Source organism: Pecten maximus, chromosome 4, assembly GCF_902652985.1.
Source record: "Pecten maximus chromosome 4, xPecMax1.1, whole genome shotgun sequence".
In the NCBI taxonomy this organism is placed as follows: Eukaryota; Metazoa; Mollusca; class Bivalvia; order Pectinida; family Pectinidae; genus Pecten; species Pecten maximus.
The window spans coordinates 44,576,563-44,604,444 of NC_047018.1; the positions used below are offsets into that span (position 1 = coordinate 44,576,563).

At 36.1% G+C, this 27,882-nt stretch overlaps 2 protein-coding genes across 6 annotated transcripts in view; both read left to right on the forward strand.

The window, feature by feature from the left end:
* The window catches only part of LOC117326205 (transportin-1-like), a 52,882-nt gene that overhangs the window by 5,897 nt on the left and 19,103 nt on the right, over positions 1 to 27,882 (forward strand). For 3 of the 5 annotated variants that reach the window (XR_004532441.1, XM_033882855.1, XM_033882857.1), the window contains exons 2-12: positions 1,352 to 1,427; positions 1,809 to 2,065; positions 10,524 to 10,654; positions 13,231 to 13,312; positions 15,617 to 15,739; positions 16,592 to 16,771; positions 16,991 to 17,113; positions 17,512 to 17,572; positions 19,248 to 19,573; positions 20,160 to 20,309; positions 20,865 to 20,939. Coding sequence is in view for 4 of the 5 variants with exons in the window: in XM_033882855.1 (XP_033738746.1) it covers positions 1,352 to 1,427; positions 1,809 to 2,065; positions 10,524 to 10,654; positions 13,231 to 13,312; positions 15,617 to 15,739; positions 16,592 to 16,771; positions 16,991 to 17,113; positions 17,512 to 17,572; positions 19,248 to 19,573; positions 20,160 to 20,309; positions 20,865 to 20,939 (1,584 nt within the window). In the remaining variant the exon portion in view is untranslated. The remainder of the gene's footprint in view (positions 1 to 1,351; positions 1,428 to 1,808; positions 2,066 to 10,523; positions 10,655 to 13,230; positions 13,313 to 15,616; positions 15,740 to 16,591; positions 16,772 to 16,990; positions 17,114 to 17,511; positions 17,573 to 19,247; positions 19,574 to 20,159; positions 20,310 to 20,864; positions 20,940 to 27,882) is intronic. The other 2 variants (XM_033882856.1, XM_033882858.1) reach the window with 1 other exon arrangement.
* Positions 26,129 to 27,510, forward strand: LOC117326207. Its single transcript, XM_033882859.1, has 2 exons — positions 26,129 to 26,416; positions 27,003 to 27,510. The coding sequence occupies exons 1-2, from the start codon at positions 26,298 to 26,300 to the stop codon at positions 27,292 to 27,294; spliced, it is 411 nt and encodes a 136-aa protein (XP_033738750.1). The 5' UTR covers positions 26,129 to 26,297; the 3' UTR covers positions 27,295 to 27,510.

The following is a 27,882-nucleotide window of genomic DNA, read 5'->3' on the forward strand; positions in this document are numbered from 1 at the left end:
TGGCTATGAAAAGTTCGAGTCCTGACATACATTATGATTCATGTAAACAACATTCCTATATTTTCTGACAAATGACCATATGAAATCAGAGCTTACAATCAAGATGTTTTTACCAAGAACAGTGCATTATTGGCTTCAAACATTTGAGCGAGTATGAACTGGAAGATGCAAGTGTTTTCGTGACATAATTATGCTACTTTCAGCAATATGTGTTTACAAAATGGGTCATGGAAAATGACTTGGGCTATGGGATTTCAATTTTTTGTAGACCAATTATCTAAGGAATTTTCATATATACTTCCCTACACTAAATATGTGTTTTTAATATTTGAGGGGGGGGGGGGTAAATATAACAATCCACCATAAATTTAATAAATTCAATTGGCCTTGCAATTAACTGGTTGACCCATTGAGTATTTTGGTGATACAGGACTATAATGCCTCTTGTAAAAGCATTTCCTATAGCCTATATCACATGACCATACAAATAAAATTATGTGAGACCAATGACCGGGAAATTTTCTTTATTGTCTGTTCCAGGAAGCATTAATATTTGATCTCGGCCTTGTAGGACTAGGAATGTTTTTGAGTAACTGCAGCACCACTCACTGGCGAGTGAAATTGACTACCAAATAATTCATAGCAGGATCAATACAATCATATAAACCTTGGAGATATAGAACTGTTTTATCACTTGAATGTAAATTATTAACTTCAAATCCTGTTTACCACATCACAAAAGTAGCTTCACCGATGGATGTGTATCTTTATTTATGATACCTGTGTCTCTCAATATAGTTCCCAATCCTTTTTATCCGGTGAAACCTGACGGATTATATTTTTTTTCTCCGTCTGTCCATCTGTATTTCCGTCCATTCAGTTTTTTGCACTTTCCTAAACCATGCTTCAAGGTATGTTGATGAAAGTCGGTATGTATCATTGTATTGTAACTTCAGTATGAGTAGCTATATATAGCTACAGATCAATTTTTTGGGTCAAGGTCACTTACTATTTTTAACGGGGGCCTGTAGGGGACATGCATTGCTTTAGTAATACCCAGCATGCTTGTTACCCGAAGAAAACTTATACATAGCTTAGCTACTGACAGCTGTGTCATTATTTTAGACTGTTTTATGATGAAGAAAATTAATTATTATTTAAGCTATAGATGTCGGATACTCCCACTGGATGCTAAATTTAGTTTCATAGATTTTCAGAATTTTGTATCCTCATTTAATTCTTTTAATATAGGACAACCCTGGAAAATTCAGGATAAAACACTTGGTTTTGAGGGGTAAAAATCCAAAAACAAATTTTGTTACAAAAAATTAGCCTTAACCAATACTACCAGAAACTTGAGGAATTAAACAAGTACCCAGACTTCAACAACTACCTGATATTTGTCCTGACCAAGCTGACCTCAGAAGGTGAGTCAACACCAAAAAAAATGTTCAACAGTCAGATCCAAAAGTCTCATCAGTTAATAGCCTAGCTAAGTCTGTTTTGTAATTATACATGAAGCACTACGCCCTAATGAAAATGTTCTTAATTATGTCTAGTAATTACCCAACTAATTATGCATGAACTAGAACAGTGAGAACCAAAATGAGTAGTTAATATATAAAATCATTTGTGTGGTCATTTCAATTATGAGCCTCGTTAGAAGTACAAGATGGTGGTTACATTTTTTTGTAAAAATAGATTTTCAAATTTACAAAACATGAAATCCAATATCAGTAGTAATTGTGCCTTTCAATCCAATAATGGTATCAAAATTTGTATAATCAGTACAAGATTTTGTTTTACAGATGATCCAACCCGCTCGCTCAGTGGTTTGATTTTGAAGAATAATGTGAGAGCCCACTTTGAGAAGTTTCCTCCGGAGGTGACAAACTTCATTAAACAGGAATGCCTCAACAGTATTGGGGATCCTTCACCGCTAATCCGGGCCACCATAGGTATCCTTGTCACTACCATTGTGGCGAAAGGAGAGTTGAGGAACTGGACTGAACTTCTACCGTCATTGTGTAGCAGTCTCGACTCCGACGATTACAATGTCTGTGAGGTATGTTGGCAAAAATATTTGAGAACTAAGGTTGTGACATACACAGATCAATTCAGACTTCTCTTTACCCGACATCATTTATTGGTTAAATTGTGTCGAGCTATCATTAAAATTTTAGATATTGGTATGTTAACAAAATGTCTCCAGTGTGTATGGAAACACTTGAAAGTACAAATATCATGTCAATACTTTCAGTCTTCCATAATATTGCAGGGCTTTTTTGGGGGGCTTTTTGGGGCCATTAATGGGCCCCATTCCCAATTGAAATTATTTCAAATTTAAGCCAAATTCCCAAAATTTGCAGTTCACTCCTGAAAAACTCTTTCCCAATTCAGCTATTTTCTTCCCAAAATGAGACAAATAAAAGGCCCTTTCCCAAACCAGTGAGAAAAAGTCGTGTTGCAGACATGATCTTTACAATCTAACATCATCTTTATATGAGAATTTCACTCACCATTCTGGGGGGAAACAAATAAAGACACCTTGAAAACACTAATGTCGACTGCAAACAACAGGTTTCCATGCGATAACTCAAGTTCCCTTTAGCCGATCAAACTCGGACTTTATGCAGATCTTCCTTACCCAAGGCTTTTTCTCACTGGTTTGGGATGGGACCTTTTTGTCCAATTTGGGAAGAAAACTGGTGAATTGGGAAAGATTTTTGCAGGAGTAAACTGCAAAATTTGGGAATTTGGCTTTAAAATGAAATAATTCCAATTTGGAATGGGGCCCATTAATGGCCCCAAAAAGCCCTCAGAAAAAGCCGTTACCAAAAGTGCTTCCTGGGGATTGCTTTTCAGGTCAAAGGTCTAGGTCACTATTAGTAAAGTAAAAATAGAAAATTTGTTTCCATGCTATAATTCATGTTCCTTTTGGGAGGTCAAACTCAAACTTCAAGCAAATCTTTCTTTCCAAAAGTGCTCGCTTGGGGTTGCTTTTCAGGTCCAAAGGTCAAGGTCACTGTTACTTATTAAAATAGAAAATTTGTTACCATGCAAAAACTCCAGTTCTCTTGGGCAGATCATTATTTCTTAAGTGAAAAATATATCTCTTTCTTAGTAATCACCCAACTTGCTGCTCAGACGAACACATCTCCTTTGTGATATTGCTGTAGTTCTTTTCTGTTAGATAATTTGAAGATTTTTACATCACATACACAAACAGCTAGTGATTAGGAGGGTGGCACTGTGGTAACACAAGTTACACAACTGCCTTTCACCTTAGCGTCTGGGGGTCACTAGCCTGACCATGTAGGTTTTCCCCAGGTTTTCTGGTTTTCTCCCACAGTAAGTCCCCTCACACACTTCAATCTGGGCCAACAAGTGTGATTAATATAAGTTAATATAACTTGTTTCACAATTGTTGTAAAATAAATAAAGTTTACATTTACAGTGATTAGGAAAACCAGTGAATAGGTCAATGGACTAATTTATGAAATATTATTGTCATAGATCATTGATGTAGATTTGGTTATCTTCTTCCATATTATAATCCCAAGATTGTGGCCGGAATTTTCCCTCTTGCAGAGCTATAGTGTCTTATCCGGCTTAAAGCTTGAAAAGTACTGGAATATAAATATCCAAACTTTAACTTGTAATCTATTTCGGTTTTTAACAGTATAGATACTGGAGCAAACGTATTAACCAGTGCTTACATTCAATGATCATTACCTAAGCACAAGATGATGTGATTTCACTGTTTTCTATACAATGTTTTGGGTTTGATGATCTGATGTCATAATGAAGAGATGATGACCAATCAAGTGCTATTTTAATATGTGCTGTCCCAATAAAACGTCTTAATCTAGGCTAGAATATGGAAGTGCCTGTTCATAGTAACACCTGTAGACTTGAGCATGTGTATCTGCGGTGTGTAAAATCCACTAGCCTAAACTAAAAATGTGCTAGCCAAACAAATACATGCATAAATTGGTAAATATAAAGACAGGGCTTTTTCTCACTGGTTTGGGAAAGGGCTTTTTTGTCTAATTTTGGGAAGAAAATTAGTTAATTGGGAAAGATTTTTTCAGGAGTAAACTGCAAATTTTGGGAATTTTGCTTAAATATGAAATAATTTTAATTGGGAATGGGGCCCATTAACGGCCCCCAAAAGCCCCCAGAAAAAGCCCTGAAAGATTAAACAGAAAATGTATTCCAAAAACACCCCTTTTTAGAGCACTTGACGAAGTCATGTGACCTATTCTAATCACCTTTTGTCTGTCTTCGTGCATTTGTACACAATTTACATTTTCAAAATACAAATTGACTGGGGAAAAGACACTAACGTGTGTCTGTGATGTCTAGGGAAAATTTACATTTTCAACATTGTCACACAAACCCATAAACCAATTTCACTAAAATTTTGTCTGTCTAAAGGTCAAACAAAATTATGTATTGCCCAAGCTTGGGGCCTAAAGGACAGGACAGGACAAAAAGTTATCAAATTGATCACTTAAGTTTCAAAAATCTTCCTCTTATAATACCCAAATAAGGTAGAATCAAATACTCTTCATAGAAGTAATGGGTCTTTAAGATGCTTATATATATTGTAAATTTCCTGACCCTAGGGTCTTCCATTTCCCCCTGGGAAGAAGATAATCTTTACTTGGTGCTGTTTGATGGTATCGGTGATATCATTAAATACGAGAGTCCAGAGTTGTGTACTCGTATAATTTTCATGGAGCTCTCAAAATTTCTGAAAATTCTTAAAAAATGAATAATGTAGGTTAAATGTTTTCAGCAATACATTTGAAAAAGACTCGTGCAAATAAATTGTTGATCAATTGTATATATGGTATATGCACATATTGGCCCTGACTGGCAAGTGTCAAAATGGATCAAATTCTCTGAAATAAAACTATTGACTGTTGAGGCCCATGGGCCTTTATATTAAACCTGTCTATCAGTTTCTCTTTAACTGTTTATTTGCTAACCCCAAGTGTCTTAAATTTCATGCAAAAATGTTCTGACAATCTGGTATTAGAAGGCATCATATCAAATATGGCCGCTAACATATTTGATTTGTTGTCGACTACATTGTATATGAAAGACAGATTACAGTTCAATTCCAACATTCTTAGGTCAATTACAACATGTCTATTGATTTTGGGGATTTATATGAACTTTCTAAATGATTCATGTTGCAAATATGGTCAACTTGAACTGTAAGTATTTATTTGAAAAACTATGATATACTGGAAGGTTCTACATGATGAATTTGGCTCATATGACTGCATATTATTCAGATTTACATTTAGGTAGAATTATTGCCAAGCATTTCAAGGTTTTATAATGTATTTTAGTCTGGACACCCCCATGAAAAGTATATAATTAAAGTGTTTCTCTATCTGCCTAAAAACATAGACAAGTCTGGGGCTTGTATGCCCGTAGTTTTCACTAGTCAAAGCTGAAAATATGGTAGTCCTTGGGGTCTGGCTAGTGGAATTTTACATCTCGGGTATCTAGAGTATATGTACTGTATTCTACATCCCAGGTATCTAGAATATATGTACCGTATTCTTACTATGAGGCGGCGTTTTTGTGAAGCTTCTATGGCTTTGTGACCAGTAGGATGCAGAAATGAAGGCCAATCAATTGCTGAAATCAAATAATTTATTCCTGAATTCCAAAGTTTACTTATACAGAGCAACCCGCTTATTTGCATAGCCCTTTTTCCATGACAAAATATGCAAATAACCGGAGTATTCGTATAGGCGGAGTTGGGTTTTGGCCCCTCTTATACACTATGTAGATCGTCAGGTAGGTACTCAAAACGGGCGCATTATGATTGTTTACGTTATTTGCATTAAAAACATAATTTAAAAAAAACATTATTTAAAATATAAGAGTAAATACGAAATAAATGGGTTGTTATTCTTTGTAAATGTACAAATATTTGCAAATGCATTTGTACTTCATCGTTTACTAGTAACTCCGAGTCTGTGGGTCCGAAATCGGTCATACACGCGTGGGTTGGCACTACGATGTACAATGTGATCGTTTCACTAAACATTCATTATCGTCTTGAGATGTGTTTTGTTCCTGCTATGAGTATATAAGTTGTTTGATCATAGATGATGAACTGCTTAAGCAATAGACTGTCTTAAATGACCGTGAGATGTGCATTGTCGTTTGGGTTTGTTTTGGAAAATGGCGCACACACACAAAGAGTTGTCGTTCCTTACACATATGCCCCCACAATGCAACGCGCCTAGTAAACAATCATGGCGATCGCAACCTGCCTCAGCGAGTGTTCAAGTGCACAGAACACAGGTTTGGATCGATGCTATAATAAATAAACAAATCTCATCAAAAGATGAGACATATCAATATTTTATTCAGTAATTCTTCTGCACAATGCTACTGATATGGTCTGGATAATAACTAAATGTCGATATCGATGCATCGAACATAACCTGTTTTGACGAAGTGGGAACCAATGATTAGATAACGTTGTACATCGTGTCGAATCAATATGTAAGTTAAAAACACTTTTCATAAAACTTTTATTACGGGAAAATCACAAAAATACCCTAAAATCAATTAAAATTTTTCGATTTTTTGGAATTTTTATATGCATATAAGCGGGAGTCGGTGTTTTAGTCGATGCAAATACACGGGATTAAAATACAAAGATAAAGAAGAAAAAAATCGGGACCTGGGAATTTTATGCAAATAAGCGGGATATTCAAATAACCGATATGCAAATAAGTGGGCTCCTCTGTACTTTATTTGGCATAATAGTTGTACTGGAAAAATGTGTAATTAGTTGGGTCTCATTTGAAAAGCATGATAATTTTTCATCATTTCACAGTATACCTTATATATATACCTATAGATACTATGCTTTTGAAAGTTTGTATTTAAGATGTCAGATTTGGGTGGCAGGGCTAATTGCAAGCACTTCCTATATTCTTGAGACAATAAACAAGGACCTGTGAGAATTATTTGCAGACAAATATAGTTTAAAGTCTGACTACAGTTTGTAACAATTGGATTATCATAGACTTGTTGGATTTGTTTTTGTTGTTTTGAAGACAAAATAAGATAATCATTACAATTGGTGCAGGTGAATGTCTTGCTAACAACCAACAAAGCTTTAGCTTTTCGCTAGTGGTTCTAGCTGTGTCTGTTCATTCTCCTTGTTTCACGCTCGGGCCCTGTACATGTATCAATCAATTCTTATTGAATTTGACGGAAACACTCTAATGGACTTTTTGGGTGTACAACCAAAGAAAAAAATCAATACTTAGCTAGAGCATGCAACACAGGGTTGAGTTACAAAATATCTACAAATCTGCTATTGTGTAAATTTGTACAAATATTGATGTTACCAAGATGTTGCTTTACTCCTGGTATGATGACCAATTAGAATGTTTCCAGTATAATATTAGATTTCTCTTCAATGACATCAGGATCATTAAAGCTATGAAAACCAGGTGAGCGATACAGGCCCATTGATCCCCTTGTGTTCATGAACTTAAGAATATCTATAGCAGTATTTATAATGATTATGATAAAAAATAACATTCTTTGATAAAGAAATCCAAGGTAAACCTTTTCTATGACTTTCACACATGGTTTTCATAAGGAAAAATGCAACAACTATTGTAGCCTCAAGAATCATTACAAGTTTGTGCATTTGTTCTACTTCATCATCACACAATAATAGGGCCTTTATAACAAGTAGCTGCTTCAAGAGCATTATAGTCACTGTTTAGTACCCTATACAATTAAACACACATTCTGGAACTTATCGGTCACCGCCTGGTACCCTGTTCAATGTAACACACCTGATGAAACCCTCCTGTCACTGCCTGGTACCCTGTATAATATAACACACCTGATGAAACTCATCAGTCACCGCCTGGTACCCTGTACAATATATCACATCTGATGAAACTCTCCTGTCACTGCCTGGTACCCTGTACATTTAACACACCTGATGAAACTCTCCTGTGACTGCCTGGTACCCTGTACATTGTAACACACTATAGTATAAAAGCTGTAATTTTCCTGGAGCAATTTGTATCAGATATAACAGCAAAGCGGACTGAACATGTGAAATTAGCATTACAATATTCCTATAATTAATTATTCTCATCTCATTTAGCCATTTAAATTGATACCATTCCTTATGTATCTTATTACTGGTCATAATTTACAATTTATAGTGGTAAAATCTGCATATGAAAGCTAAAACTTCTATTTAGTTTGTTGGTATGCTCATGCATTTGTTAAAATTCTGTCCAACTCTGTTCTATATGGTAGTCAGTTTGTCTTACAAAATGCAATTCATCTTTGTTATTCTGATGAAATTGCTATTGCCATGGAAACCTCTTTAAAGATTGCAGTAAGGGCTTTGAAGTTGTATTGTCGAGAGATGTTCAATATTTGAGGTTATATCTATACACGAGACATTGGGCGGTTTATTGCTAGAGGTTGTGTAATTCAGACAAAGCTTGTTTGTGTATTTCTACAGTCGTTAATTAGCCTCACGGTAAGCTCATCATGCGGTTTGCCATAGCTTACAATTGCCAAACAGACACTTTTTATAAGATACCATTTCTTGTTGAGTCTTGTGTTATTGTGATCAATGCAGCAGTTTACATGTGGCTTTGTTAATACTAGGTAGGTAATTTATAAACATTGGCTTTCAGGGGGGGGGGGATCTGATTTTGATCATGTAAATAAATAAATTAGAATCTCTAAAATTGAATTTTTTTATTTAGGATTTTGAAATATTGTTAATTATATAGAGTTTGTTAATCTAGTTCAATGTGTCATCATAATCAGTAATTTGAAAATCTACTTGTTAGACCTATGAACATGTGAGGTTTCAGTTGTGTGGGAAGGGTTGTATAATACCATTGAAAAGCAGTAGTCTAGAAATTTTAAGTCTGTATCATTGATAAAATCAATTTTAACAACCATATTCTACAGTTTAGATAACCTAAAATCTACCAGGCTTATAATCCAGTTATATGGGATATAACTTTAGCCTGCACAAATATTTCACTATCTCATTGCTAGCAGTCTAGTATCACTGTCATACCCTGCTGTTTTGTTTTAATTAATGCATTAGATATACACCCAGAAGAAGATTGGTTCCATTGGGTTAGTTTAAGGTGTTACACAGTGATAATGGAGAGTTTCCTAGATCTGGTGCTGTATAAATCTTTCAGGGGTAATGTAGTGTATAATGTGTATAGGGTTGTGTAAGTGAAACCTGCTGTTGGGCAAGTCGTTAATGATAGGAATGTTGAAACTCCTACAGCTGAAAATTGGACCAGAGTAGTTTAATGATGGCTTATAACATGATAATGGAAAACTGGAGAGGAGGGAATGGGGCTCCAAAAAACAAGGAAATGGGGGGGGGGGGGGGGGGGGGGGGCTTTGATAAACAAGGGGAGGGGGTTCCAGAAACATGGGTTAGGAACGGGTGGTCCAAAAAAACAAGGGGGAGGAGGGTGGGGGGAGATTCGAGAAACAAGGGATGAAGGGGATGAGCTTCCAGAAACAAGGGTCTGGAATGTTGATTACAAGTTAAAAGCCACAGTCGGGTAGTCGTTTACTTTATAAATATTTAAAGCTGATCACCTGTCATATTCAGTGTGTCGGAAACATCAGAGCTTACATTATCCTTTCTGGGGAAAATAGATAATCACATCAAATCCTTAATATAGTTCCTCGTTAATTAGAAATCAATGGGGGTCATGTAAAATGTAGAGAAATCCTAGTTTTTTTAGGTTACTGGGTAGATTTTACATAGCATTTTAATGTTTACCTACAGTTAAGAGGGGCCGCGGTGGCCGAGTGGTTAAGCCAACAAAACCTACAGTTACGCAAGATCTTAGAGTTATAATTGAGTTTGAGGTAACGAGATTTGACTGTACTTATTTAGAAACAACACACACATATATTCACAAGTATATGATTATCATTTCCAGTTTTCATAGGTGTTTGAATAATTCATTCCAGGAGAAATCTTACTCGGTATAAAAATTATTCCTACTCCTTACGGTTATTATTTATCAACAAATTACCACTCAATACTTCATACTAACATAATCATGGACATACAACAAAGAATATTTTGAAATCTTATTGAAAACTAGACATTGTTTTGAGACTTGATGGTGTGGTACAGAGCAGTTAATCCATTTACTTGTGACTTTGTCTAAAGTGGATCCTTGTCTGGGCACCTGAGCTTTGTATTCTATATATGAAGACAACTGAATCTTTACCAAGTTTTTGTCCCCACCATCTGTACCAATAACTTCATTTATACAGTGATAATTGCATAAGATCAGTCCTCCTAATGGATGATGGTATTCCACTCATACGTATGGTGATTTGACAGATTTCAGGGAGTGTTTGGCTTCCTTTAGAATAATTGTAAGGTATTGTGAAGAATTACGAGGTACTGGTATGATCAATGATGATTTGATTTATTTCAGGGAGCGTTTGGTGCCCTTCAGAAGATTTGTGAGGACACAGCTGAGGACCTGGACAATGACAGTACACGGCCTCTCAACATCCTCATTCCCAAGTTCCTACAGTTCTTCAAACACAACAGTCCCAAAATCAGGTGATTATAACATCTCTTGCCCTTCATAGGCTTGTTTCATCTCTAAACATGTAATTCCCAAGTTCTTCAAAAACAACAGTCCCTACAATAATTATTTGTGAATGTAACGACACTACCGTTCATAAACTGGCCTTGAAATTGTAAAATATAAATCAATGTTTTTCCAATGTTTATCCAATTCATTTTATAAGCACACACTACACTTTCTGGTAGGCCATTCCACACATTTACAGTTCGTAGTAAAAAGGTATTTTTAGCCCACCATCATCAGATGGTGGGCTATTCAAATCGCCCTGCGTCCGTGGTCCGTCGTCCGTCCGTCCGTCCCTCCGTCCGTCCGTCCGTCCGTAAACAATTCTTGTTATCGCTATTTCTCAGAAAGTACAGAAGGGCTCTTTCTCAAATTTCATATGTAGGTTCCCCTTGGTGCCTAGTTATGCATATTGCATTTTGAGACTAATCGGAAAACAACATGGCCGACAGGCAGCCATCTTGGATTTTGACAATTGAAGTTTGTTATCGCTATTTCTCAGAAAGTACTGAAGGGATCTTTCTCAAATTTCTTTTGTAGGTTCCCCTCGGTGCCTTGTTATGCATATTGCATTTTGAGACCAATAGGAAAACAACATGGCCGACAGGCGGCCATCTTGGATTTTGACAATTGAAGTTTGTTATCGCTATTTCTCAGAAAGTACTGAAGGGATCTTTCTCAAATTTCATATGTAGGTTCCTCCTGGTGCCTTGTTATGCATATTGCATTTTGAGACCAATCGGAAAACAACATGGCCGACAGGCAGCCATCTTGGATTTTGACAATTGAAATTTGTTATCACTATTTCTCAGAAACTAATGAAGGGATCTTTCTGAAATTTCACATGTAGGTTCCCCTCGGTGCCTAGTTATGCATATTACATTTTGAGACTAATCGGAAAACAACATGGCTGACAGGCAGCCATCTTGGATTTTGACAATTGAAGTTTGTTATCGCTATTTCTCAGAAACTGATGAAGGGATCTTTCTAAAATTTCATATGTAGGCTCCCCTTGGTGCCTAGTTATGCATATTGCATTTTGAGACCAATCAGAAAACAACATGGCCGACAGGCAGCCATCTTGAATTTTGACAATTGAAGTTTGTTATTGCTATTTCTCAGAAAGTACTGAAGGGATCTTTCTCAAATTTCATATATAGGTTCCCCTTGGTGCCTAGTTATGCATATTGCATTTTAAGACCAATAGGAAAACAACATGGCCGACAGGCAGCCATCTTGGATTTTGACAATTGAAGTTTGTTATCGCTATTTCTTAGAAACAAGTGAAGGGATCTTTCTCAAATTTCATATGTAGGTTCCTCCTGGTGCCTAGTTATGCATATTGCATTTTAAGACTAATCGGAAAACAACATGGCCGACAGGCAGCCATCTTGGATTTTGACAATTGAAGTTTGTTATCGCTATTTCTCAGAAAGTACTGAAGGGATCTTTCTCAAATTTCTTTTATAGGTTCCCCTCGGTGCCTAGTTATGCACATTGCATTTTGAGACCAATAGGAAAACAACATGGCCGACAGGCAGCCATCTTTGATTTTGACAATTGAAGTTTGTTATCACTATTTGTCAGAAATTGCTGAAAGGATCTTTCTGAAATTTTATTTGTAGGTTGCCCTCTGTGCCTATAGTTATGCATATTGGATTTTGAGACAAGTCAGAAAACAACCTGGCTGACAGGCAGCCATCTTGTATTTTAACAATTGAAGTTTGTTATCGCTATTTTACAGAAGGTACTGAAAGGATCTTTCTCAAATTTCATATGTACGTTCCCCTTGGTCCCTGGTGTTGCATTTTGGGACCAATCCGAAAACAACATGGCTGACAGACAGCCATTATCGCTAAATCTTAAATTTTATATATAGGTTCCCCTTGTTTGAAAAGTACTAGAGGGCTGTTTCTGAATTTACACAGATTAGTAAGACTTAGAGGAAGGGAAAAGTAGAGAAAAGATCAATCTGACATGGAACCTATAAAGATCATTCAATGGTGGGCGCCAAGATCCCTCTGGGATCTCTTGTTCCTCATCATACGTGAACAGCTTTGGCAGGAACAAATCTGTTTATCTGTCACTCACACTGTTAGTATTTCCTAACGTATTGATATAATGCATGAGAGAGAAGCTAGTCTTTACTGGGTAGAGCATTACTTAGTGTACCGTATATGTCATCCTGTTTAAACTCTTCATTATCCTCAAACACCAGTTTCCATTCTATATATTTCATTTGATGAAGAATATGTTGATTGAAAATCATGTTGTCATAATATAAGGTAGCATTTAAATAAGCCACTTCACCACGTTTTGTCCGTATTTTTTCATGGAGCTTATTTATATAACAATACATATTAAACAAGGCTCAAAGTAGATATTTTTACCAGGTGGCCTATTTGACTAACAAGTCATAAAATCTAGGACACCTATTGGCCTAGTTGTCATAAATTTGAAGAAAAAAATAATAGCATTGACTGCAACCTTTGAAGAATAGGCGCCAATTTGAGCCCTGGTAAAGATTAGAAATTTCTGTTGACAGGTCCCATGCCATAGCCTGTGTGAACCAGTTTATCATTAGTCGTACACAGGCCCTGATGGTGCATATCGACGCTTTCATCGAGGTGAGTACAGACAAAATCATAACTTCTGACCAAATAACTAATAAATTCCAGAGTCGAAACTGAATGAGATATCTGTTGAATTACTGAATACTTTACAAAGTAGGTACTGTAAAGAAGGAAGTTTGTAATTTCGTGTTTTTTTCTGAGGGGTTTTTTGGGCTGTTAATGGGCACCATTCGCAATTTAAATTATTTCATATTAAAACCAAATTCCCAAAATTTGCCGTCTACTCCTGAACAAAATCTTTCCCAATTCATCAATTTTCATCCAAAATCAGACCAGGGCTCGAACTTAAAGGTAGCCCGATAGTCTGAGACTAGTAGATTTTCTACCCGGGCTAGTGGTTTGAAATTCCGGTAGCCCGACTGACTAGTGGAAATCTTGTATAACTTTATTTGATAAAAATGTCGGTCTAGTAAAAATCACAGTGTCACATGCCCAACAATATTTCAATGAACAACTCGCATACCTTTGTGTATTATTTATTCGTATGTTCGCTGAAAAACGATCCTCCACTTTCCGTTTTCACTCAACATGTTGCCGTGTGTATACATTATTAAACGTCCGAGAGTTCCGAAAGCATTACGATCATAATAAAGTCTGAGGATTCCGATGTAGAGCACATGGTATGTCTTGGTCATGTTCACGTTGTTATCGAAATAATTATTAACGGCTCATTCAGGTTCATTTTTGACAACTCGATTTTTGACACATGGTAAAAGTGTTCGTAGTAACTGAATATGGACCGCTACATTCAACGTCTTAGGAAACGGAAAGTGGGTGATCGTAATTCTGATGATAATGAGGATGTGAAAGCAATAAAAAAGAGAAAAAGTTAACAAAAGTGAACGGATTAGTTCAAAGAACAGCGGCAACAAGAATGTCTGTGGGTCGAAATAGACACCACATGACAGTCCATGGTATGCAAGGCTTATCCAGAGATAAGTGATCGTAAGGGTGCCTTTGTTAAGGGTTGTTTTAATATGAGAATAGACACACTAACTGTTCATGCATTGACAGTTCAATGTCTGACAAACGTGGTCAAAAGTTAAATCCAACTGTACAAAAGAGAGTCAATGCATTATTTGAGTGTGTTCTGTTGCAAAGCATGGTCGACCATATTCTGCCGTTTCTCCAAATTCCAAAACTTATTTATTTATTTTATTAATTTAAGTTATGATGTTATCAATATTACAGTTTATATCCTGATTATTATCACAATAGATTAGTTAAGTATTTACTGCTGATCTGTTACACATGAGGACATATACATGTACAATATCATGAGAAACATGATAATAAATATGTCACAATTTAACATAGATATTCATTGCTATATTTCCAATGTTTTTCGGGCTAGCAACTTTCAATTTTACTAGCCCGACTGGGCTAGTGAAATTTACATTTGGACTAGTAAAATTTTAAATGGCTAGCCCGACTGACTAGTGGTTTTGAAAATAAAGTTCTAGCCCTGCAGACAAAAAGTCCCCATCCCAAACCAGTGAGAAAAAGTCCTGAATTTATGTGTGGCTTAATTAGAAAATATCTTGTTGTATAATGAATGATCCTGTGATTTGGGGTGTTTTTTTTTTTTCGTGTTAATTTGTTGTGTATTGATTTGTTGTCTGTGTGATATATTGTGAAATCTTGCCTGATTTCCAGTTCTATCAAACACCACTATACACCAACCCTCCTGTTGAAGTGTTCACACTGTACAGCTCCTAACAAGATTCTGTGAACCTATGTCCTACTTACTATTGATTTCTGGCTGCTTACACAGATTCATATCATTACAACCAGAAATAGCTTTATTTTGCCCTTTGAGGATAAAAGCTTTTTTTTTTATTTCCGTAACACCAGAATGAGTTTCTCCACGATATATCGCTTAGCACAATAATGAGAGACAACAACCCTTCTTGGTGATTCACCATTTTGTTCTAATTATGTAATATTCTTAGTTAGATTAGAAACGCTCAACCAGAGGTGTCGGGAATTTAAATGGTGCCTACTTCAATTCAAAGGGAATTTACTGAAATAGTAATAAACAAATACTGTAGTTCCTACAAAGTGGGTCGCATCCCTCTGTCCTTACCCCCCAGTGTTGAGTCTTGAACTAGTGGATTAAATACATGTGTAACCCCTGTAAATAAAACTTCCTGAATAGCGAATAGGACTGGGGTCATAATATTTTGGCAGTTGTAGTTTCTAGCAATTTTCTTTAAATTAGGAGGGGTTAGTAAATATAATAAACTCAGAATGAATCTTCAACCCTAATTTCACTTGTTTAAATATTTTTCTTTACAGAACTTGTTTTTCCTGGCCACAGATGAGGACACAGAAGTGAGAAAGAATGTCTGCCGAGCACTGGTGATGTTGGTGGAGGTTCGAATGGACAGACTGATACCCCACATCAACAGTATTATAGAGGTCAGTAGGTCAGGGGTCAAATCCATCACATCAGAGGTCAGTAGGTCAGGGGTAACATCAGCAGTGTTATAGAGGTCAGGGGTCATATCCATCACATCAGAGGTCAGTAGGTCAGAGGTAACATCAACAGTGTTATAGAGGTCAGTAGGTCAGGGGTCAAATCCATCACATCAGAAGTCTGTAGGTCAGGGGTAACATCAACAGTGTTATAGAGGTCAGTAGGTCAGGGGTGAAATCAACAGCATTATAAGAGGTCAGTAAGTCAGTGGTAACATCAACAGTGTTATAGACGTGAGGGGTCAAGTCCACAGCATGATAGAGGTCAGTAAGTCATGGGTCAAATTAACAGCATCATAGAGGTCAGAATTCAAACACGGTGTAGGTCAGGAGTCAACCCAAGGTCAGGAATCGAATAGATCAAAAGGTTAAATTTCACATCAACCGCATTATAGGTCAGGTGTCGACACTATATATTGGGGATTCACATAAACAGCATCAGAGGTCAATAGTTCATGGGTTACATCAAAAGTATAGAGGTTAGTAGGTTAAGGGTCACATAACACCATACAGTTCAGGTCAGGGATAAAAACAATAAAAGTCAGTATGTCGGGGTCAAAACAATAATGACCAGTATATCTAGGTAAGGGGCAGAACAATAGAGATTAGAAGGTCTAGATCAGGGTCAGAACAAAAGAGATAATTAGATCTAGGTCAAGGTCAGGAATCAAAATAATGGAGAAAAGTAGGTCGGGTCAAAACAATAGAGATGAATATGTCTGGGTCAGGGTACAACAATATGAAACACCATTGGTTCTTACTTAGTCTTAAGTAATCTGATGTCTTTGTTTATAGTACATGATGCTGCGGACCCAGGATGATGACGACAGTGTGGCGTTAGAGGCGTGCGAGTTCTGGCTGTCGCTGGCCGAACAGCCAATCTGTAAGGATGTACTGGCATCACACATTGAACGCCTTGTTCCTGTTCTCGTCAAGGGCATGAAGTACTCCGAGATCGATATTATACTGCTCAAGGTATGCACACATGATTACAATGAGATAAAAGTCATCATCTTCAAGTTTAGTTAAACTTAAAGCATTGAAACAAGAAAAAATATTTTGTATAGATATGTAATAGATGTCGGCTTTATTCATCCTCAAAGATTTATATGGCTTACATATAGAACAATGTGACAATTCAACCTGTAGATCTATTAAGACTTTCGATAACAGCAGTAAATGTACTTGTTACAGGGAGATGTGGAGGAAGACGAGATGGTCCCCGACAAGGAATCCGACATCAAACCTCGTTTCCACAAATCCCGCACTCATAGCCAGAAACACCAGGACGGCGAGGAGGTAGGTAACGGCTCCAATGTAAGTACATGTTTAATTGTTTACCAAAAACATTTTAATATCTTTGTTTGTAATTATCACAATATTCTTAGGCCTAAACCTGACCAAGGATTTTAGGATAGGCAAAGGAAATATTTAAAAGTTGCACTTAGTTATCACCTGGGTGGCATAATGTGATTTACATAAAATTCTAGATCTCTGTAACACTTTAAAAAAAAGAAACAAAGGAATTTTGATAATCCAGATTAAATCATCAGCAAATGAAACAAAAGAATTTTGATAATCCAGATTAAATCATCCGCAAAAATGTTTCTATAGGAATAAGTCAGGCCATCATATTTGATGTGCTGAATATTCATGTGTGATGTCATAACAAGTTGTATTTGGATATATTTTGTATTGTATTATTTCTTTGGTAGGATGGAGAACTATCAGACGACGGATTCGATGATGATGATAGTCTCTCGGACTGGAATCTCAGTAAGTGTACAGCAACTATTTCTGCATAAAATGTTGATGTGTCTCTACTACCAGAAGTATTAAAACTTTCATGCTTAAATATTGGGATCTACAAAGGAAAAATGCCCACACTCAGCAAAAAAAAAAAATCTACATTACATGTGGTGAAGATACTATCAAGATATATATTTTTATAAAGAAGTTATAATTTCTAGTTAGCCATATAAAATATTATGGAAACTGTCTAGTTAGACACACTGCAACATTTATCTCCTGTATATAACTGCCATTCTCACTGTATGCTTTCCCAGACCCAGAAGTATATATATTCTGCGAATCCCTGCCAAGTGCTTAATATCATGGCAGAGTTGTATATACCACAACTGTCTGTAGAACTTGTATTCAGTCTATAACACAAATCACATATCTATATTCTACAAACACATTCCTCTGTCATTTTTACTTGGAAGATCTGTAGGTTTTGGTTCCTCTTTCCTCTATTGCCATTCTGCTGTTCTGAGAGACACTGGTGATGATTGGCCATACCAACACCAATCAGTAAGAGAGTAACAGGACTTATGTTACCGACAAAATGCCTTGGTATACACAAAGGCAGTACTTTTCCTCAAATCCTCGAAAGGTTCTTTGCTTCTGCTTAAATTCCTAAAAATGATTCCTGCTTCCTATTATCATTTGCAATATATCTCTTATTGCTGTAAAAAGCATGATTATATCTAAAGCAAGGTTGAAGTCTTGGTTCAGCCCTATACCTGTAATGCTGATATATATTAATATTATAATTATTAAGAATATTAAACCATTATAAAATATCAAGGTGAGCCATACAGATACTTTTGGCTTCTTATCCGGGTTAGAATTAAAATTCCTGGTTTAGCTTGTAATGTTATGTGTTGCATTATTTTTACTTTGTTAAATTAAAATGAAGAAAATTCCTCTGTTCTAATGTTAAATGTTTTTAAAAAAAAAATATTTTTTTTATTGTGAATGGGGTTTGCTACCTAAAGTCGCTCTCTAAGTGGAACCAATGTCATGTATTTACTACTTAAAGTAGCACATGTTCATTGCTAATATAATGCTTGTTTGAAAATTAACAGGAAAACATTTGATTTACAGTATTTTAAATATAATCAATATCCATAAAGGGCTTTTGTTGATGCTGTTATTTAATTTTCAGAAATTATTTCAGACTCTGTAAGTCAAAACTTTTAAATGTTTCGTAGATAAACGTAAGTCAGGTGCAAAATGTATGACCTGTTCTAAGGTCAAGGTCACTTACAGAATGGAAAAGGGAATACATTATCAGAAATTGTGTAGTTTGCTCTGATCCACCTGTGTACATTTAGGTGATGAACTGTGCTTGGTGGATATAACAATATAACTAGGATCTCCTTATCCAACATGGCTGTTAGAAATAAAGCAAGGGATTTATATGCTGTACATATTGTATGACCCCATGATGACCTTGAACTCTCTGGTAAGAGTACAAATTGTTATATGACCGCAGGATGACCTTTGCTTTGATTTGCAGTGTTGCCTCTGTTCATTTTGTGGGACCTACTTGTTTCACCCTCTGCATAACAGGTTTATTTCCGTGACCCCAGCCTTAACATGTTGCTGTCCTAAAATGATAGTGACGAGAGGTTTTGATTTATTGGACACTTCACTCTTTCTACAGGAAAATGCTCTGCAGCAGCCCTTGATGTGCTAGCAAATGTGTTTCGAGAGGAGATCCTGCCAATATTGCTTCCAATTCTAAAAGAGACACTGTTCCATAATGACTGGGATATTAAAGAATCGGGCATCCTGGTGCTGGGTGCTATTGCGGAGGGCTGCATGAACGGGATGATCCCTCACCTTCCTGAACTAATTCCCTATCTGATCAGTCGACTGTCAGACAAGAAGGCACTGGTTCGTTCAATCACCTGCTGGACGCTTAGTCGATATGCTCACTGGGTGGTGGGACAGCCTCATGAGCTGTATCTCAAACCACTTATGACTGAGGTAAGTCATCAGACCACTTATATGACTGAGGTAAGACATCAGACCACTTTTGACTGAGGTAAGACATCAAAACACTTATGACTGAGGTAAGACATCAGACCACAACTTATGACTCAGGTAAGGCATCAAATCACTTATGACTCAGATAAGACATCAAAACACGTATGACTCCGGTAAGACATCAAACCAATTATGACTCAGGTAAGACATTAAACCACTTTATGATATGATGGAAGACAATTGCTTAATCTAAGATTGAGAAATTTAAATCATATTTGGTCACAAATCTTGCACATTTACACTAAAGCCATTCATTTTATCATTTTGTAGTGTTTAATTTGTTTTATCTGTTGGTCACCATTCACTCATTTATAATGATTAGGCTTTCTGAGGTCTAATACTAAAAGTGTCATGTTAATCAGGCAGTTATCCCCCTTTGAAGTAGTTTTATGATTATTTGTACAAAATAAAATGTAGTTCAAAGTAATGCTTCTACCAACTTGAAGATATGTTTCTTAACATCTCTGAGAGATCAGAAACTTTTTTCATAATTGTTTTCAAAAGGTTTTGTTGTTAATTTGCCTAGCTACTGAAGCGAGTGCTGGACTCAAACAAGCGAGTACAGGAAGCAGCCTGTTCGGCATTTGCCACTTTGGAAGAGGAGGCTTGCACAGAGCTGGTCCCTTACCTCGGCTTCATTCTGGAGACGCTGGTCTACGCTTTCAACAAGTATCAGGTAAAAACATTTAAGAATGCTGGTCACGGGTTACCTTTCAACAAGGATTATAGCATAAACTGATCTGACAAGAGGACAGCTTTACACTCTTAACTTTTCACTATTTCCCCGTTTTATTGGGAGATATGATGAATGTTTTAAAATAGGATTTTAGACTTATTCACCTCCACAACAAAGTGTTCTGTGTATCAACATATTACTGATCATGTGCATTTTGGTAATTTTTCAACAGTCTCTTCACAAAGAAAAGGACTTCTTAGCTTAAACTTTCAGTCCAGACTGAAGTTTTTCCTCTGAATTGTAACTAAATGGGTTCATCAATATTTACCAACAAACATGATTGTACTTTTTATCGTCATAGGGTAGAGTACATGTTTCATTAATGACTAATGTATCCCTGGAACATAGCGGGGTTCTATATTAAATTATGTCACAATCTCTATATTGATTTTGAGTTGCATCTAAGGTTTGGTTTTAGATAAAATTCTTTTGCTGTTTTTGTTTAGAATTAATCTCAGGATGTAAATCTTCTAATTTATTCTCCTTTTTTTTCAGCACAAGAATCTGTTGATTCTGTATGATGCTATCGGGACACTTGCCGACTCGGTTGGCCATCACCTAAACAAGCCAGTAAGTTTGGTTGCAACTTTGTCATCTGATTATTTGGTGACAGTGATAAGTTGAGTTAAAACATAGCTATTTTATCTGATGTTTTGGTGACATTGATAAGTTGAGTTAAAACATAGCTATTTTATCTGATGTTTTGGTGATATTAGTAAGTTAGGTTGTAACATAACTATGTCATTGATGATTTGGTGATATTAGTAAGTTAGATTGTAACATAACTGTCATCTGATGATTTGGTGATATTAGTAAGTTAGATTGTAACATAACTGTCATCTGATGATTTGGTGATATTAGTAAGTTAGGTTGTAACATAACTGTCATCTGATGATTTGGTGATATTAGTAAGTTAGGTTGTAACATAACTGTCATCTGATGATTTGGTGATATTAGTAAGTTAGGTTGTAACATAACTATGGCATTGATGATTTGGTGATATTAGTAAGTTAGGTTGTAACATAACTATGTCATCTAATGATTTGGTGATATTAGTAAGTTAGGTTGTAACATAACTATGTCATCTAATGATTTGGTGATATTAGTAAGTTAGGTTGTAACATAACTGTCATCTGATGATTTGGTGATATTAGTAAGTTAGATTGTAACATAACTATGTCATGTGATGATTTGGTGATATTAGTAAGTTAGGTTGTAACATAACTATGGCATTGATGATTTGGTGATATTAGTAAGTTAGGTTGTAACATAACTGTCATCTGATGATTTGGTGATATTAGTAAGTTAGGTTGTAACATAACTGTCATCTGATGATTTGGTGATATTAGTAAGTTAGGTTGTAACATAACTATGTCATGTGATGATTTGGTGATATTAGTAAGTTAGGTTGTAACATAACTATGTCATCTGATGGTTTGGTGATATTAGTAAGTTAGGTTGTAACATAACTATGGCATTGATGATTTGGTGATATTAGTAAGTTAGGTTGTAACATAACTATGTCATGTGATGATTTGGTGATATTAGTAAGTTAGGTTGTAACATAACTATGGCATTGATGATTTGGTGATATGAGTAAGTTAGGTTGTAACATAACTATGTCATTGATGATTTGGTGATATTAGTAAGTTAGGTTGTAACATAACTATGTCATTGATGATTTGGTGATATTAGTAAGTTAGGTTGTAACATAACTGTCATCTGATGGTTTGGTGATATTAGTAAGTTAGGTTGTAACATAACTATGGCATTGATGATTTGGTGATATTAGTAAGTTAGGTTGTAACATAACTATGTCATTGATGATTTGGTGATATTAGTAAGTTAGGTTGTAACATAACTGTCATCTGATGATTTGGTGATATTAGTAAGTTAGGTTGTAACATAACTATGTAATCTAATGATTTGGTGATATTAGTAAGTTAGGTTGTAACATAACTATGTAATCTAATGATTTGGTGATATTTTTCTTGCTATAAAACTGGAAAGTAAAATAACAACTGACTCTTGTGAAGAGTAATTCTTGCCTGCTAATAATACTTGAAATAGATTTATTGTACAGTAATTCAGTATGGAAAGTATTATACTTTTGCTGCTGCATGAAAATGCTGGGGTCATGTTGATCTGAAATGTCTATGTATTGTATTACTATCAGCATGTTTGATAAAACATCTGTATTGTAGGACTATCAACATGTTTGATAAAACATCTGTATTGTAGGACTATCAACATGTTTGATAAAACATCTGTATTGTAGGACTATCAACACTAGGGATTAGAAAAGTGGAAATTCGCTCGCCAAAGTGGAAATTCCTACCACTTTTGGCTTAACCTACCAGAGGTTTTTAGTAGTTTCCACTTGATTTTTTATATTTCCGCAAAATGTTTCCTATTACCACTGCTTTAATAGTCTTTCCACGGATGTATCATTCTTACCACTAGCTGTTTATTCTTTCCAGTACAATTTAGTAATTACCACTAATTATATATAATTTGGTTTAATTGGTAAAAGTAGACCGCTAGTAACTATAAATCGTTCATCTGTTTCAGAATACTTGCCGATGGCCTCGTCACGGCTGAGCGCGTTCACCTGTGTGTCAAACGTGCCCCGTGACGATGGCAAGTAAAGGCTTCATACAGTGAACGCGCTGTAAGTTTAGTTGAACCATAGCTCTTGACGACCATGGAATTATTAAATGTATATGAACCAACTGATTTATGGTTGTTTTGTTTTCATTTCCATCCACTATTTTTACAGTTGAAATCAAAATCCTTTGATGTACAGCCGGGGACGTCGTCCCCGATTCAGCGCTGCGTTTGCTGTGGGTACATATCGGTAGGTATCTAGATGTGCTGCTAAGTGAATTAAAATCACCTTGTAAAACCATATGACTATCTTCTGAGAGATGTATTTACCTGAATTATTAAAATGTCACACACAAAGTTGTATTACGGTGTTTGTTTTCACTTCCAACGGAGAGATCTCGACATATGTGTCTGTGTATTGATAGCAGATCGAGAGCACCAACACTGTTACGTAGGTGTGACACGTGGGAACACACTGTAAGTTTAGCTGAACCATAGCTCTTGACGACCATGGAATTATTAAATGTACATGAACCAACTGATTTATGGCTGTTTTGTTTTCATTTCCATCCATTATTATTTTAGTTGAAATCAAAATCCATTGATGTACAGCCGGGGACGTCGTCCCCGATTCAGCGCTGCGTTTGCTGTGGGTACATATCGGTAGGTATCTAGATGTGCTGCTAAGTGAATTAAAATCACCTTGTAAAACCGTATGACTATCTTCTGAGAGATGTATTTACTGGAATTATTAAATGTCCCACACAAAGTTGTATTACGGTGTTTGTTTTCACTTACAACGGAGAAATCTCGGCATATGTGTCTGTGTATTGATAGCAGATCGAGAGCACCAAAACTGTTACGTAGGTGTGACACGTGAATCTCGGCGAGTTGTGTGCGCTAGACTTTATATTTTGCTGAAACTGTAATAGATTCTACTGGATTATTCGATTTTAAACGACAATACAGTGTAGATATGTTTTTACCGTTTTGCATGACTTCTGCATGTACGGACTATCCGCGTTGTCTTTGATGACCTTTCACCTTCAATAGACGGCGCTGTGTTTAATAAGTTCAGGAAGTCTACACAACGGTCACGTTTATAAGGCAAGATTTTGTTTTTTGATATTTGTAGATTACAGCAATTCGACTGCTAGGCCTCCAACCACGGACTTGGTATTTAGTCCTTGAAAAATACGGCCAGCGACAGCGAGGATGGGATATCTTACGATATTTGTTCTCAATTCATTTCAGAAGGATCGTCAAACCAGAGACCTGTTATTACACGTGATTAACTGATATATGCACGTCGATGGTCAAATAAGTGAAAACAATAGTTTGTCTTCATTACATCTATGTGTTAAGTCATTTCGTAGATCATATGGGTGTCGGACCTAAAGTGTATATAGGTCCTATATCACATGTGATGATTTTGGTAAAAGTAGGCGTCTGAAAGTTTACCCGCGGCGACTCGATTTTCAAGATGAGTTATAAGTTATTATCGAGAAAGTTTTTTGTTTTAATAACAAAACGATTATTGTTTTTGTTTGTTCTCTTTTAGCGTTTTAACTATGTAAAAAGCGGAATACATTCCTCATTCACTCATTAAATATTTGAAATAAATTGTGTATCAAATCATGTATAGTCGGTTTTTAGCAAGTTTTCTCCAGAAGTATTCTATATCTATGTCCCTGGTATAACCCTGCTATAGTCCTATTACACACGTATCTTGCTCGGTCGGGTACGGACTCGTCTTATAAAAGTGTCAGCTGTCAATCAAGTTAACTGATAAACGTGTGATAGTCCGTTATGAACCAAGATTCGTAAGTCTACCAAATTAACTATTACGGTGGGTTGACAGACATATTTTCAAAGATAGTATTATTGCAATCTTTTTACATGTGACAAAATAATTTGATTGTTGAAATTTGGATTCACCGAAGTAACCAAGTGACCATAAACTCGTCAAAAAATAAAAACACGATTTAAATCACATTACAGTGGACCCGCGATAATCCGGACGCCGATAGTCCGGAAAACTCACAGCGCGGACGGAAATGCACGGGAACGGATTTCCGTAACGTTATTTGTACTCACCAGTGGAAAGGGAACGTACTTTTCATTAGTAAATTTCCCTCAATAATCCGGACGATTTTTTCACCACGAGGAGAAAAAAATGTCGGGCCAAGTCACCCGTGTCGACAGCTGTACAAACTATCGCTTGACACTGTGCGTAGTCATAGCGACCGCTGCCAGGTCATAGCCCCGGGTGTTTACCTGTGTTACAATGTGTAGCTTTTGTTTTTATAACGGTACATTGCTTTTTCTGTACGACCTAAATGTTACAGAATTTATGCACAATCATACATTACGTGATACGATAATTGATTAATCTCAAATACATGTAATAAATTTATGATCGGAAATTAAACACGGATATCGGCTTTGTAACACCGTTACGTGAAACGACGACTCATTGAAAGATGCATGTTATTAATTACATACAAATTTACGTATTAAGCAGTGATCACAAGAACTGGGTTGATTACACACAAATTAGTCAAAATTCGTCTGATACTTAACTAAGCGTCACATTGTTAAGTGAATACGGGTTTAATAATTATCGGACATACCTAGGAAATCAGATATCCCAACACATGCATTCTGTTGTCCACGTTATATTGCAAGGTTCCCGCCATTAAAAAATAGTCGGCTGCTTTAGTGGATTTCATTTTTTTTTTCTTTTTTTTTCTAATTTTCAAAATGCATCGTCTTAAATTTTATCATTGGTTTAAAAATGATCTCTCCATTGGATTTAATGTACAGTACCAGCAGAGACCTATATACTAAATATATAGGTCCCTGGTACCAGGGTATACATAAACGACCTATTATAATTAACGCAACGGAACTTTTCTAGTAATTTCATGATGTTATTACTTACCATTATAGGGTACAAAAAAAATGGCGACGTCAGTCATTTTCATCATCCCACGAAAGATAACAATGAGTTCTTACCTTTCTGTTTTCACAAGATGTCTGGTAGCGACTTGTGGGCAGATAGGTCTACGAAATTAAATGAACTGAAGTGACACTGATTTGTTAATACCGCTGGAATTGATATTTTTGGTTTGATTAACATTCATTTAACTTTAAAGGTAAACACCATCATTTGTACCAGGTCCATAGACGTAGAAATGTATTCACTTGTTTAACGCCTGTCGATTTCAACAACTTATACTATGACCAGTATACAAATCTCGCGTGGACCCACCGTCACCTGTTAATAAAAAAGATCTCCAGAAGAACCGTCTAATCACAATGAATTACAACGAAAGACAGAGTCCGCAATCAAAATGGGATAATCAAGAGGCTTATTATCATTGGTACCCACTTTTATCAATTATTGCAAGCAAAGAATTGTTCGGTGACCAACTAAGGTAAGATGATTTGACCTATATTGTTTCTACTGGAAAGGCTTGAGTGATCGGATTTGAATTGGTCCCATGTGTTTATCAGTATTTTTTGTTCTAAACTGTCATTCTGTAGCAATATTTAAATTGCTGTACTTAAAACAAAACATGTACTAGAAGGACGGGTACGTGATTAATACTCCAGCATATATTAAAAAACTACAATCAGTTGTCATATCGTCATGCCCAGAAACGTAAATGTGTCCATAACGTCACGTGTAGATCATTCATCAGCGCATTTCGCAATTTTAATATATTGTACCATTCATTGTGATGCGATAATGGCAGAAAGATTTATCAAATGATTCATATCCTAGATAGCCAAAATACATTGAAGTACTTATATCCTTGCACTAAGCATGCACCCGTCGTCTTGAGCTACGACATCGCAACTTATGTAGGTCCCTCAGTTGCGGTGGATTGATTTGAGAAAGAAAAACAATCTTTTAAGAACCTCCTAGGTTGATATCATAAGGATGAATGATTGTCAATGAAACACGTGGCCATTAAAATGACGATTGCCTTCGGTTGTTAGTTCATTTGTTTATTACAGCGCTGTCGGTCGACTGCTAATCAGCGTATCGGTCAGTCACGCTGATTTTGAAGTCTATGACGCCACAGGTTTAACAGTAACTGAAATGGTGGCCAGCAGTATAGACGACAGTGTGAACAGTAACAACACAGCATGTCTGAATACGATCTGGACACGAGATTTGAGGTTGATGATTTCGGCGAATATTGCCGACAAGAAGTCGAAATCCAGCAATATCAGTTTGAGCGTTCAAAAAGAAGAAGATTTTAGTGAAATCGACTCTCAAAATGACCGCTTGGGTAACAAAGAATAATGTATTATACCAGGGGCAAACAGATGCCATACACGACCCAATAATCGGTCAATCACCAATAAAGGTATATTAGTTATGTGTTGACCATTTCTTCCTCGTTACTATAAAAGGAACACGGCATCAATATTTCTTTTAATAAAATAATGTGCTATTTTATTCGCAAATTAATATTCAAATAAGCATACCACAAAAATACAACAGTTCTGGATACTCTGGTTTGTGAGAAAAGACGAAATACAAAGGTACAGTAAACTTATGCGTTGTATTCTATACAAAACCCTCTTTTAGTCATGAAGGATACTTCATTCAGAGAGTAATATATTGTATAGATCATGATCTACAATAGACTAAATCTCTCCCGAATGAAAACCCGTGTTGAAGCCTCCAACACACTTCTAAATAATTATACAGATTTTATCCCTTATTTTACATGTCACGGTCTCATGGATTATCGACGATTAAATGCTTGAGAAAGATATAATCTATGAATTCGCAATGGTTAAAGTGTATGACTTTTTGTAATTGTGTAATAATCGTGAATTGATTGAGATCCTTGTAATTTTACTTTCAATTCGTGTGTCGCAAGTC

Bases quoted from the DNA above. Each gene is read 5' to 3' on its own strand.
- LOC117326207 (XM_033882859.1), top strand. From the start codon at position 26,298: ATGAATTACAACGAAAGACAGAGTCCGCAATCAAAATGGGATAATCAA. The intron at 26,417-27,002 runs GTAAGATGATTT...TGTTTATTACAG, and splicing joins TTGTTCGGTGACCAACTAAG to CGCTGTCGGTCGACTGCTAA.